We start from the raw sequence: 13,121 nt of genomic DNA on the forward strand, positions 1-13,121 counted from the left end.
GAAGCCCACACTGACCATTTCTGAATGCTGTGACTTCAAACTGGAAGACATGTTAAAGACCCAGAAAAATGGCTTCAGAGAAGGAGTTAAAATATTCATTTCATGGTATTCCTAAAGAATCACAAGCAAACCCAGACCCCCAGTACTAAAGATGCTGGCACTGTATTGAAAATAAGAAGGATAAAAGAAAAACTGGACAAAAAGTGACCATCTGTGACCCGTGATTGCTTGGCATAATATGAAAGAAGATATAAAGTTTCAAGATGCTTGGGTTAAATTTTGGTCCTGACTTTTTTAGACTGTGTTAGGGGCCCATTTCCTTAGCACGTTAATTTAGTGACTCCTGCAGGAAGTAGAAACACTTGGTTTGGACCTTTTCTACAAGATGTTTCAGTGATTTAAAACCAGAGAGTCATTATAATCTAAATCCGTTAAATAGACTGTAAAAGAGCTGGCTTATGAGTTGTCCCCTCTGCAGATGCAGGCAGCTTCTACAGTTATCCCTGAAGTTTAACATCATTAAAAGATTGGTTAAGCACTGCTCTTTAACAGGCTGGGTGCTAGTCTTCATATCCTGAAGGATAAAAGCCCAATCCACAGTCTTTAGGCCACAGCCTTTGAGTCATTTTTCCAGGAGTGGATGATATGACACACTGAGCCAGGTTGACTGTCATTAGCAGTCTTCATTTGAAAGCCAGTCAACAGGCAATGGCACCCCACTCCAGTACTCTTGCCTGGAAAATCGCATGGATGGAGGAGCCTGGTAGGCTGCAGTCCATGGGGTCGCTAGGAGTCGGACACGACTGAGCGACTTCACTTTGGCTTTTCACTTTCATGCATTGGAGAAGGAAATGGCAACCCACTCCAGTGTTCTTGCCTGGAGAATCCCAGGGACGGGGGAGCCTGCTGGGCTGCTGTCTCTGGGGTCGCACAGAGTTGGACACAACTGAAGCGACTTAGCAGCAGCAGCAGCAACAAGAGTTAAAAGACTAGAGAATGTTTGTGCTCGCTTCATCAGCACAAATACTAGAAAGAGAATATTTCCCCCACCTTTTGAAGCATTCTCACCCTTGGTACAATTAAACCCTTGCTTTTGGTTAATTGGCGTCTTGCCCTAAAGGCAAACATCTGGTTGCTTACCTCTGACAGCCCCTGACCAAGAACACAAGTGCACAAGACTTAAAGACAGCAGCCTCTCAGTCTGGAAGTAACTTTAGAGGTTCTCCATCCACCTTCCTGCTGCACAAGGTTTTTCTTAGAACTCAAATGGGCTGTGAACTGCAAAGACTCCTCCCTTGGCTTGAGGAAAGGCCATTCACTAGTAGGCTCCCACTAATGCAACTTTCTTTTGCAATTCCAAAGCGAAGCAATAGGTTAAGTCAGACATCTGTACTTTTCATCTCTTCTTTCTTTCTATTGCCTGGCAGCTGTCTCACATAGTGGATTCATGTAGTTTCCTGAAGAGCCTGTCTTTCTTTTAGGTGAAGAGAAGGACTATACCATCTGGCTGGCTCACTCTACAGACCCTGGAGATTATGGAGATGGCTGCATTTTAGGCTATAAAGAACAATACCTCCGGCTACGCAAGTCATCTGTCTGTCAGAATGGTCGAAACTATGTTGTGACCAAGCAGCCGTCCGTCTGTCCCTGCTCCCTGGAGGACTTCCTCTGGTATCTGCACCCCTCAGATCCCTGTCAGCCACCTCCTGTGCTGGAGGACGCAACAGACAGTTGAAAATTATTTCAGTCCTTTTTTCCCCTTTTTTCCTCAAGAGTGGAAAACTGTTGCTTCTTCTTTCCTCAAGGAAATTGAGGCACAGAGGAAGGGAAGCAGAATTGTTAGTAATTGAACAAATAACATTATTGTATCAGACCATTAATTATTGTGCAGAACCAGCAACAACCCCCGAAATCCTGACTTACCCGTGTGAGGAAGGAGAGGAGTGTAGAATGAGGATGCGAGTAAGAAAGCAGAGAGAGAAGGCGATAGGACAGAAGCACCATGCAAAGTGGGGCAGGAGCTGAGAGCTCAGGGGAAACTGGGCTTTAGCAAACAGCCTAAGTGCCTGGGTTCAGCAGGTGGGGCTAGCTTTGGGGTTGTCTGCAGGACTGCAGGCAGAGAGAGTGTGGCTCTGTCCTGAGAGGGGAGATGCCATCAGAATGTTTGGTCTCTATCCCGTCAAGGCTCCGGAGCCATCATGGTGGATCCCTAGAGTTCAGAACCATCCAGGCTTAAGGATTAGTTTCGTGGCTGGCACAGGGTTAGTTGATTGTACAGGGGCGAGGGAGTCCCTTGGTAGCCTAGCTTAGGGCGAATAAGAGGAACTGCTTCACATCACAGGTACTAATCTTATGGAACTTGTTAGCTGCAGAAGAAGCTGTCAGGGAGGTAGAAGTGGATTTGGAAAAGAAGACAGGAAGATAGCAGTCCTACCCTCCTACAGTGTATTCTCCCGAACTATAGGTGACAGAGTATGGGACTGAACAAACCCCCGTCTGACCATGTGTTTCCTCCTGTGTTGTTCACATCTGTGTGTGGGATGGCCAGGGGCCCTCCCTTCTCTATTTCTACAAGGGAAAATGGCACTCAGGTCACTTGGATGTTATAATAGGGCTGGAGTTTGTGGATACTGTCAGACTCTGAAGGGCTCTCTCACCCTTAATGGCACACAGGCTGACTCTCGGTCACCTGAACTACTTCTGTTTTCCAAACATGCTCCGCGGCTTCAGAGCTCCATGCCACTGTGCGTGCTGCTGCTCCTGCCTGGAAGGTCTTTCCACATTTGCTGCTTGACCCCCCAAGCCTGGTGAATTCCTCTTTGGCCTGTAATACTTTAGCTCAGATGTTGCCTCCTAAAGCCTTCCCCAGTTTTTCCTCATCTAGGCTCCCACTGCACTTATTATATTTTTACAGCATTCACTATATTTTAATTCTTGTGTTTAGATTAGATTCCACCATTAAAATCTAACCCCCCTGAGCACATATTGTATTTAATAATCACATAGTCATAATGATAGCAGCTGACTTTTTTAAACATTGCCTCTGTGCCAGACACTGTCCTAAGCAACTCACACTTCTCTTCAGCAGCCGCATGAGATAGGTGCTGTGTTATTTACATTTCACAAAGGAAGAAACAAAGGTAGAGAGGGGTCATGACTAACTTGCTGTCACGTGGCAGAGCTGGGATGTGAACCGGGCAGTTAGTTCTGCCCCAGAGCCTGCGCACACACCCCACGTGCCTGAGGAATGTATACTTCGTGAGTGGGGAGGGTGTGGTCCCTGGAATTTTGGATTGAACACACAAAAGTTTTTGCCAGAAATTTCTCCTTGCTATTGGAGGCATGATGTCTTCTCTTGTTCTTCCTACCCTCTCCCTTCAATATTTGTCAGAAAACCTTGAAGTCCAAGCAGCATCTATATATTTACCAAATATTCATTGAATATTTGTTAGGCACAGGGCAGTGCAAAAGTGATAACAGAAATTTTATTATAGACTCTTCTGGTAAGAGTCACATGAGTATGTTTGAAAAGAGAAACTGTAAGTACCTAATGGATTTAGAGAAGGGAGAGATTCTTCCATCCAGACCTAAAAGGAGTTGGATCAGAGAGGCTTTGTAGAGGCGTTGGCATCTGAGCTGAGCCCTGATGAGCTGTAAGATTTGATCTGTACATCTGGAAAGAAGCAGATCATTAAAACCAGTAGACTGATGTGAGCATAGGCCCCCAACAGCACGATCAGGAAGGTTGTGCTGGGGCTTCCCTGATGGCTCAGTGGAGAAGAATCCACCTACCAATGCAGGAGACATGGGTTCAATCCCTGGTCTGGGAAGATCCCACATGCCCCAGAGCAACTAAGCCTGTGCACCACAGCTACTGAGCCCACATGCTGCAACTGCTGAAGCCCTTGGCGCCTAGAGCCTGTGCTCCACAACAAGAGAAGCCGCCGCAGTGAGAAGCCCTACATTACAACGAACAGTAGCCCCTGTTTGCCGCAACTAGACAAAGCCCACCTGCAGCAACAAAGATCCGGGGCAGCCCAAAATAAATAAATAAATAATTTTCAAAAAGAAAGAGTATGCCGGAAGATAGGCTGTGAGGGGAAGCCGTGGCTGCCACAGGAAAGAAGTGAGGGCGTCCAGATAGGGGTGCTCAGGAAGATAGTGCCCTGGACAAATGTAAAGAAATGACAGGAGAGGCCAGCTCAAAGGAGGAAACATGATACGTTTTGAACATTTTTATTTCTTTGAGGTTCTGTCAACAGATTTATGTGGCAATGTTCAGCAAGTATTTGGAAATGTAGGATTAGAGTTCAAGAGAGGTAGAACCTGGACGTTTTATTAATTTTTTGAAATTGTTATTTACTTGCATTTTTGTTGCTGTGCACAGGCTTCCTCTAGTTGTGATGAGCAGGGGCTGCTCACCGTTACAGTGTGCGGGCTTCTCACTGAGGTGGCTTCTGTTGTTGCGGAGCACAGGCTCAGCAGTTGTGGCTCCCAGGCTTAGTTGCTCCGAGGCATGTGGAATCTTCCCAGACAGGGATCAAACCCAAGTCCCCTGCGTTGGCAGGTGGATTCTTCTCCACTGGACCACCAGGGAAGTCCAAACCTAGAAGTTTTAGTTGCAGCAAATAGTTAAGCAAATAGTTAAGCTCACGAAGGGAGAGCAGATACAGAGTAAGAGAATGGATGATAGAATCTTGGGAAACATCTGCACCTACGTGTCAGGAAGAGAGCAGAGCCAGCAGTGACCAGAGAAGCCTGAGTGCAGCTCTTGGGGCTGCAGCGGGTGGGCCCAGTGGTGTGCCGGGTGGCCAAAGTGAACAAGACAGAGAAAGCCCCAAGGTTGGATGACTGGTGGGCCTGCAAGGGCGCAGACATTCATTTTCAAGGTTGCAGCGGGGGGTTCAAGCCAAGATGCAGAGCGTAAAAAGTAAATGAGTAAAACAGAACAAGTAAAAGAGAAAATTGGCCAATAAGGGAGAGAGGGTGGTGAAAGAAGAGGACAGGTGCAAGCTAAGGAGAAGCTGCCGGGTGAGGGGACTGGCGGTCCCTCCAAGCTGTTCATGAAGCAAGCCCCCACCTAGGGGTATGAGGTGCCAAGGCCCTGCATATCCTTACTTTGGGGAAAGCAGAGAAAGGAGAACAGGTCACTATGGAGAGATGGGATGGAATGGAGGGCAGGGATGGGCATTCACATTGGCATCAGGCACCATCCAAGAGGCTGAGAGGGACACAGATGTGGGGAAGGCAGGAAAGGTTGGATATACACTCTCATGGGTATAACATAATGAGTTATTTGGAGATGAAAGAATTGCTAAGTTTCCGTGCGTTTAGGTCTGTGGCTGACACACTGTTTCTCTGTGTCTTAGTTGCGTGTATCCCTACCCGCTATAGACTGCGCGATTTCCCTTCCCCGAGCTGTCTGTGTGGAACTCCTAGCTACTGAGTCCTCAGTCCCCCAGGCCCAATCCATAAGCCATTCCCCGCCCCCCAATTAAGCCCTCTGTGTGCTTTTGTTCCTAAAGAGACCTCTTTATATGTCACAGACTTCCTTAGCTGTTTTCTGGCAACCCAAGCCTGGAATATTAACCATCCTCTGCCCCACATAAAGCCTTCACTGCTATTTGCCTCCTGTCTTTCAGCAACTTTGAAAGATACATTCTTTGCTTATTCTTACAGTGATTTTGGCTACTTCCGTCCAGAAAATGACTCCAAATGTGTGGAACAGCCAGAACTGAAGGGCCACGACCTCGAGTTTTGTTTGTATGGAAGAGAAGAGCACCTGACGACAAACGGGTGAGGCGGCTGCTTCTCCCGCGTCGGGCCCGCGTCTCCCCTGTGCAGGGAGAGAGTTCCCTCCACGCTCTTCTGAGTATTTGAGAGAGTCTAGAAAATCACTGTCCGGTAGAACTTTCTGTGGTGGGGGAAATGCTCTATAATCTGCTGCGTCTGATACAGTGACCCCTAGCCCTCTGTGGCTATTGACACTAGAGTGAGGAACTGAAGTAATTTTGATTAATTTAAAAGTAAATAGTCACCATAGCAGAGAGTGCCATTCTAGAGGAGCCTGACTGCCTACTCCCCTGATAACTCTCCCCTCCCCTGTGTACTGACGGGCTTCCCCAGCAGTCTCATAGGGCAGAAAGTCGGCATATCATTGCAGCATGGCAAGGGATGTGTGGTCTGTCCAAGGACTGAAACTACACAGGATATCCCCCCAGCACCCCTGTGGATCTCCCCCAAGCCCTGAAAGATGGTGTAAGGACCAGAAGTTTTTCTGCAGCTTTTCACATCTTGTTTTCAGGAAGTAAGCAAGAATCCAGAAGTGCATCCTTGTATTCTGTCAACACCTTTTCTCTGCCCCTCAGGTACCGGAAAATTCCAGGAGACAAATGCCAGGGTGGCGTGAATCCAGTTCGAGAAGTGAAAGACTTGAAAAAGAAATGCACAAGCAACTTTTTGAGTCCAGAAAAGCAGGTGTGTTAAAGTAGATCTGGTGTAGATACAAGTGGGGTTTTGAGTTCTGCCAGGAAGGTCAAAGTTACAGTGTGTCGAGAGCTTTATCACCTAATACAAGTGGCCAGACCACTTATGTCAGGCTTCCCGTTGCACGGAAACTGTTAGGATGAAGGATGGTCACTTAAGCCAACAATAAGCTCATCTACTGAAAACTTTTCTGGGGGAGGGAAAATGGTGCTCAGTATTTATCCAAGTCTTAGAAGCTTAGGGTTGAGAAAATTTCTGAGGCTCAGAGTCACTTAGAAAAAAGACTCAACAAGTCCTGCCATCAAGGGCTGGGGTTTTGCACGTGTGGAAGGGAAGGGCATGGGACCCTGGTTAGTGGGGATCTCTGTGCTGAGTCATGTCAGGTGTGTTCATAAGGAGAACCTGCACCGCGGTAATAAGGGGCTGGTCTTGATTTGGAAGCAAGTTTGGGAGCTGATTCCAGATCTGTAGCATTGAACTGTCTGGCCAGGCTATGGGGATCTGGTAAGAGGAACCCTCTTGATAAAGAGGTGCTGGCCCAGCAGTGTGAATGGGAACAGAAGACTGTGGACCCCAGGTACCTAATCTGGAAACTGAGAGATGGACAGTCTGCAGTCCCTCCTGTCTAACCTTCTCAGGAGTGAGGGCCTGACGGGGTGGAAGAAGGCAGGGGGAGAAGAGTGTGTGGGTGTGTGTACTTGTTGGGGGCAAGCTCCTGCTTCTTTGCATCACTGCCCTGCACTCCTGGCGGCTGTCCTCAGAGTGTTTGTGTGTGTGATTGCACAGGACTCCCGCCCACAGGGACACAGCTTGTCCCAGAATCCAGCTCCGCCTCCTCTGGGATACACTGAAAACACACACTCCCTATCTCCCACCCAGAAGCAGGTAGGTCACACTCAGACAATGATATGACAGAGCTTATTTATAACAACATGTGAAAACTTAAGAAATGAATCTTGTTATCATGGGAGGGCCTGCCTGACAGCATTGGCACAGCTCCTTCCCAGGTGATGGCCCTATGCTAGATTCATTCAGCCCACTTACTATCATGGTCTCTCTCTCTGCTTCATCCTTAAAAGCTCCAAGACTTACAACCAGTGGTCACGGGGAACAGTCACAATTGTATTTGATCTAGAACCATAGCTTCCAGTGTAACTTTGACATTGAAGCCCCTGAGTTTGCACTATTCTGACAGCTTCAAGGCAGCTCACGTTTTGATTACCCTCTGCCAGCTGTGGTATTCTCCTGGTAGCACTGAGATGGTCATCTTGAGGGGTTTGGGAACGTTTCATCATTAGGTGCCTAGAGACTACAGATCGTTGAGCAGAGAAATAAGAAATTGAGCAGCCTCTTTGAATTCAGTCCTGGAATATGCACACCCAAAATTGATTGTGTGTTTGTGTTTTAATTTATCAAGAATTCCAAGTCAAATTCTGTTCCAATTATCCTGGCCACTGTGGGATTGATGCTGGTCACAGTCATAGCAGGAGTGCTCATTGTGAAGAAATACGTCTGTGGTGGAAGGTAAGGAACCGGAGTCAGTCAAACCTGCAAGTCAGCCAAGGGCAGAGTCTGCCGCTGGCGAAAACTGACTAGTTGAAGTGACGTTACTGAAACATCGGACCCAAATCTTTCCTTCCATTTTTCATATACCAACTATAGGCTGTGCTTCCTGTATGCGCGGCTCATTCTGTGAGTGTGTAAAACTTGGAGAGTCCACAGCCCTATAAGAAATGCATTCTTCCTCACCACGTGAGGGTTGACAGCAGTTTCCGCCCCCAGGTTCCTGGTGCATCGGTACTCGGTGCTCCAGCAGCATGCAGAGGCTAATGGTGTGGATGGTGTGGATGCTTTGGACACGGCCTCCCACACTCACAAAAGCGGTTATCATGATGACTCAGATGAGGTGAGACTGTTTCTTCTTGAGGGGTGGTGCAGAAGTCTTTAAAAAGAGTGATTCTTTTTTTACTTATGACCAAGGTATGTTTGAAGCAACGGAGGGTATAAGCTAGAAGCAGCAACTTAATGACTAAGACTTGGCCAACCCAGAAGCTACGTAACGGCTTTCAAAATAAGGATTAGGGATTTTTTTTGGTCTGTAAATAATATGGCCCGTGTCTTTTGTTTTTTCAGGACCTTCTGGAATAGCTCCTCAAAAGAGCTGGGACCGAGTACGAATGATGGACCGCAGTACCTCCTACACTCCCTGTGGCTCCGACTTAGGGAAATAAATTTCCCATTGCGAAGGACCCAGCTCTGTTTCTGCTGCTTCCATCAAAGCCAAAAGGACCTACACTAAAGAAATAGGGGGGTGGGGACCCGAAACACTCTTGCCAATTGGCTCGGAGAAGAGAGGGGAAATTTTTAATTCTTTAACTTTATGAGTTCTGTGTTTTTGCAAGGTATGAGCCCTTTTTGGTTTTGGTTTTTAAGGGAAATGAAATGGAATTGAAGGGAACTTTTCACTAACCCCACAGTCACATGTTTTGCGCGGCGCCTACCCCAGGGCACCGGCCAGCTTCGTCATCAATTCTCATGAAGCCCTTGGTGCCGTCCCAGGGCTGTGCCATCCCTGGACAGTGTCAGCACCACGAAGCAGCTGCAGAGATGAGCAAAGAGGCTGCAATGACTGGCACAGCCTGGGCAGCCTCTCTCCCTCTGGGGCCAGCCCTGCTCCAAGAATAGTGCACACCAGCTCCTCACATAGATCACTGCTTTTTGTTATTTCTTTCAGGAGCCATAGGCCACAGTGATTTTTCTTTTCCCCTGTTTAATTAGGCAATACCCTTGTTAATTGCCCTTTGGCAACTAACTTACATGTGCTTCCAAGACACTAAATCAGGAAAACCAAAAGGGCAATATTTTTAACTTGGGGCAGGAAGAAGGGAACAGCAGAGAATTGACTAGATTTAGCATCTATTAAAGGAGAAATTCTTGCTTCTTCCAAGATCTTTCAAGCCATGCCTTATGTGTGTGCCAGTGGACTTGCTCAAGGATGGGGCTCAAGCTGAGTACCCAGGCTGAGCAACCTCTTCACTGGAACGGCTGGTGGCATGCACAGCACAGCCTCTGAGGACGACTCATCCGTGAATCATTAGAATGGCTGCTTATTCGCTTCCTCTTAGGTTGCTGCTCTACATGGAGCTGTGACTAGACATGTTTTCAGTTTTAAGCTTTAAAAAAAAAAAATTGAGTTTTGTTACCAAGTTCTCCTTCTTACCCCTCCACTTCCCCAGCTTTGCCAAGTAATTTGTTGGCTTGAAACTTTGAGCCAAACCAAGTGAAAAACACGCTTCTAGTGCAGATTGATGTTTTGTGTGATACATTAAGTTCATATTTTACATTTAATAAAATGTTCCCTTTGACATTTTTAAAAAATGGCATAAATTAGAAAATGTAGCGAGGCGGATTTTTGGGTGGCCAGACAGTGATGGAAAGCTGTCGTCATTAGTTTTAGTACAGCTTGACTGTTTGCTGTACTCGGACACAGTAGTGCGTTCCCAGTCAGCACAGCTACTGTGCTGGTCACGGTTTCTCCCAATAGTGATGACTGGGGATGTTCTTTGGTAACTGCCATTTTGCTGCTGGTTCATTTTATGGCTAGAAAGTCAGGAAAAAGTAAATGTGCCAAATGAACTTTTGTCAGAATGTGTGAGCAGATGGCTGAATTGTCTTCTCACCAGAATGGATTAACAGCAGTAGGGAACGCAGGGGAGGGAGTGGATGGAGAATTTTAAAGAAACTTTGAAACTGCAGTAAGATTAACGTAAGTCAGGGAACTATAAAGTTAAGGCAGTTTTTGTAAAGAGAGTTCATATTTGTTAGAGCCAGAGAGCACTAGTTTTTTAGGAAAATCTCATTCCTTTTGTAAGGTTTTTAAATTGAAAGTAATTCCAAAGATACACCAGCTCACAAATGATCAAAAAGTCTCAGCTTTTATCCCATTCACCCTCACCTCCTGCCCCATGTGAATTTGATGCCCAGAGAAGACCTGCGTAGACCATACACTCTTCTCCCCACATGCACCCACCGAAGTAGATGTGCCGACATACGGTAATTCTCTGATTAGTTTTACATGTAAGAGAGTTAATATTCTTCTCCAACCGTGTAAGACTCAGGACAGTGATACCTGGGGTTTCTGTAGAACTTGGTAGTTTTCATGGCACTTTTTCCCTTGCATTATGTCATTTGAACCTCACAGCATTCTTGTGAGATAAAAAAAAAAACCACAGGGTTTGTAATCCCCATTAGAGATGGAGCTGAGGCACAAAAATGAAGTAAAGGTGTCAAGGTCCCTGAGTCATGAGTGGTGACGGTGATTGTCTTCGGATCTCATGCACTTTGATGGATGCTCTTGCTGCCAGGTGGGAGCAGGCTGCTTTCTTACAAATGTCTTGCAGTTCTTCAGGGCACGGGTCAGTGGCCTTTCTTTCAGAGCAGCATGTAGAGCTCTTTTGCCAACTTAGTAAACAGGAAATTTTTCGTGGCTGGAAGCAAAAGTAATGGTAATTTTGAGTATGTGTTTAGAAATCGCCCCTTACCTCATTGAAGGTCACGGTGGTTCAAGAGTGTGGGAATGGAATCTCCACTGATGAGTCACCCTCTCCGTTTCCCTTGTCCCCCACCCATGACTGGCTGGAGAGCTTAGTCAGTTTGAGGACTGCTAGCAAGCCTGGCTGGCTAGCCTTCCGCATCTCACAAGGGTATGTCCCCGGCCCAAGATGAAAACAGCCTAACAGAGCCACGATAGCTCCTAAGAAAAAAAGATTTCTGATTTGTCCTACTGATGTCCTACTGATAATGTCAGGCATTATCTCTGAAAATAAAGTGTAGTGTCAGGCTTAATAGCACAAGGGACTGTTTCAGTAATAGAAGTTAGCGTCATAAGGTAGGTTGGACATAGCAGACTGTCCAGAGTGATCTGAGCTCTGAAATCCAGGTGGTGAACTCACCATCTTTCATGCTCTGTGGACAAGTATCTTGGACTTAAGAGGGCTTTTGGTTTTCAGTGAGACCTGAGACCAGGGATGCATACGCCTAAGCTGTTCATCGAATGGGAACGCCACTTGGACTGAAAGTGTTTGGAGGACTGTGGCAGTTCTAGGCTGGGCTCAGGAGATTCAATAGATTGGCTGTAACTAAAGCTTTAGAATTTGTCATCTGCCTCTGAATAGGCTTTCCAGGGTGTCTGTCTCATTCTTAGGTTTACCTCTGGGCCTCTGCATGCCGAAGCTGGCCTTTCATCCCTGGCAGATCGGTAACGTGCTGGCCACCACTGGCTCTGTCAACCACAGCTGGTTCTCCCGTGGCCTTCACCATGGCACAAGGATAGAGGAGTGCAGGGCGATCCACATCCACTCCATGTGCAGGACTGGCCTGGCTTCAGTCTTTGTTTTCTAAGCAAGTGATTCCAGTAGAGAGTTTCTTGTTTCCTCTTAGGAGAGCTTTAAAGAGCCCTGCTTCTCTCTGCAGGGGCTTGGAGCTCACCCTGCTCACTGTTGGTACCGCCGCCTTACCCCACATTAACCTGGATACCTAGAACTGCTAAAATAGGAAGAGCTTCTGCTTTTCACCTTTGCTACTGCCTTCCCTCAAGCAGATAAATAAACATGGACTTACATGTCCTTCAAACAAAAACCAAAGTTTTGGATTTCCACATGGTAGTGATAGGGAGGCCAGACTGTTCCATCTGCCACCAGTTTGCCCAGCTCAGGTTGCACCAGGGACACCGTCCTGCCCCAGGAGGGCCAAGGCCTCGCCCTCATGGAGGGTGATTGAAATAGCAGGAATGTGTTGATTTCTTGGCTACTTTGCATTATAACAAAGAAGAATCAGAAGTCTAATTAGAAGTTGTCTTCAGCAACCTACTGTGTGCATTTTTTTTCACACCGGTACATTCTTAAGCATCCTTGTTTATATAGAATAACATAAACTAATCTGTACCTTTCTATATATATATATGTGTGTGTGTGTACATATATACATGTATAAACTGTATAGTGTACATGTTAATGATATGCCCAAATCCTTAATGCAGTTCTCATCCTCCGCATGCCCTCAGTTTGTGGTCACGTGACTTGAGTGTTCCTGATGATTCTGCCCACCTCCTGTGTTTGGACGTCTAGGGAGGAGGGTCGGGTTTTGATGGTACCCTCCTCATCCTCGTGCACAGATATGCTCAGGGTCCCCCTGTGTGCCTGGTATCCATCCCTCTCTTGTTTCCTATTCCCTGTCTGAGCATGTGGTCCCTCCTGGTTCTGTACCTTCTCTGCCTCCTCCCCAAGCTGTCAGATAGCCTTCCTACTCAAATCTAAAGCAGTATTAAGATCATTACTGCATGTGCACTAAAAACCCAAGTTTTCTGTTCCCTTGGGGCAGAAAATTGCATGTGAGGTGGAATAATCAAGTTTCAATGACCTATGTCAGTTGCACAACAAAGCCAGACCCCAGAATAAAATTCCACAAAATGGAAATAAAACTCAAATTTCTTTAGCACTGTGTAAATAAATCTGGATGTGTTTAACTTTGTACTGGTAATTTTCTGTATATTTGCAATATTTGGGTTAGAAATAAAACAGACTGGACTTTATTACCTGACCTACTAAAATGACTAAGCTACAGTTTGTTAATATGAA

At 46.5% G+C, this 13,121-nt stretch overlaps 1 protein-coding gene across 5 annotated transcripts in view; it reads left to right on the forward strand.

Annotated features, from left to right (window-relative positions):
* Positions 1-13,009, forward strand: part of SORT1 (sortilin 1) — a 67,202-nt gene extending 54,193 nt beyond the window's left edge. For 3 of the 5 annotated variants that reach the window (XM_019956916.2, XM_070785970.1, XM_019956921.2), the window contains exons 15-21: positions 1,482-1,671; positions 5,680-5,796; positions 6,369-6,477; positions 7,273-7,371; positions 7,904-8,010; positions 8,269-8,392; positions 8,620-13,009. In XM_019956916.2, the coding sequence (XP_019812475.2) occupies positions 1,482-1,671; positions 5,680-5,796; positions 6,369-6,477; positions 7,273-7,371; positions 7,904-8,010; positions 8,269-8,392; positions 8,620-8,634 (761 nt within the window). In that variant the 3' untranslated portion in view covers positions 8,635-13,009. The remainder of the gene's footprint in view (positions 1-1,481; positions 1,672-5,679; positions 5,797-6,368; positions 6,478-7,272; positions 7,372-7,903; positions 8,011-8,268; positions 8,393-8,619) is intronic. The other 2 variants (XM_019956917.2, XM_070785971.1) reach the window with 1 other exon arrangement.
* The last annotated feature ends 112 nt before the right edge of the window (positions 13,010-13,121 follow it).

The sequence above is a fragment of the Bos indicus genome, chromosome 3 (assembly GCF_029378745.1).
Source record: "Bos indicus isolate NIAB-ARS_2022 breed Sahiwal x Tharparkar chromosome 3, NIAB-ARS_B.indTharparkar_mat_pri_1.0, whole genome shotgun sequence".
NCBI lineage: Eukaryota > Metazoa > Chordata > Mammalia > Artiodactyla > Bovidae > Bos > Bos indicus.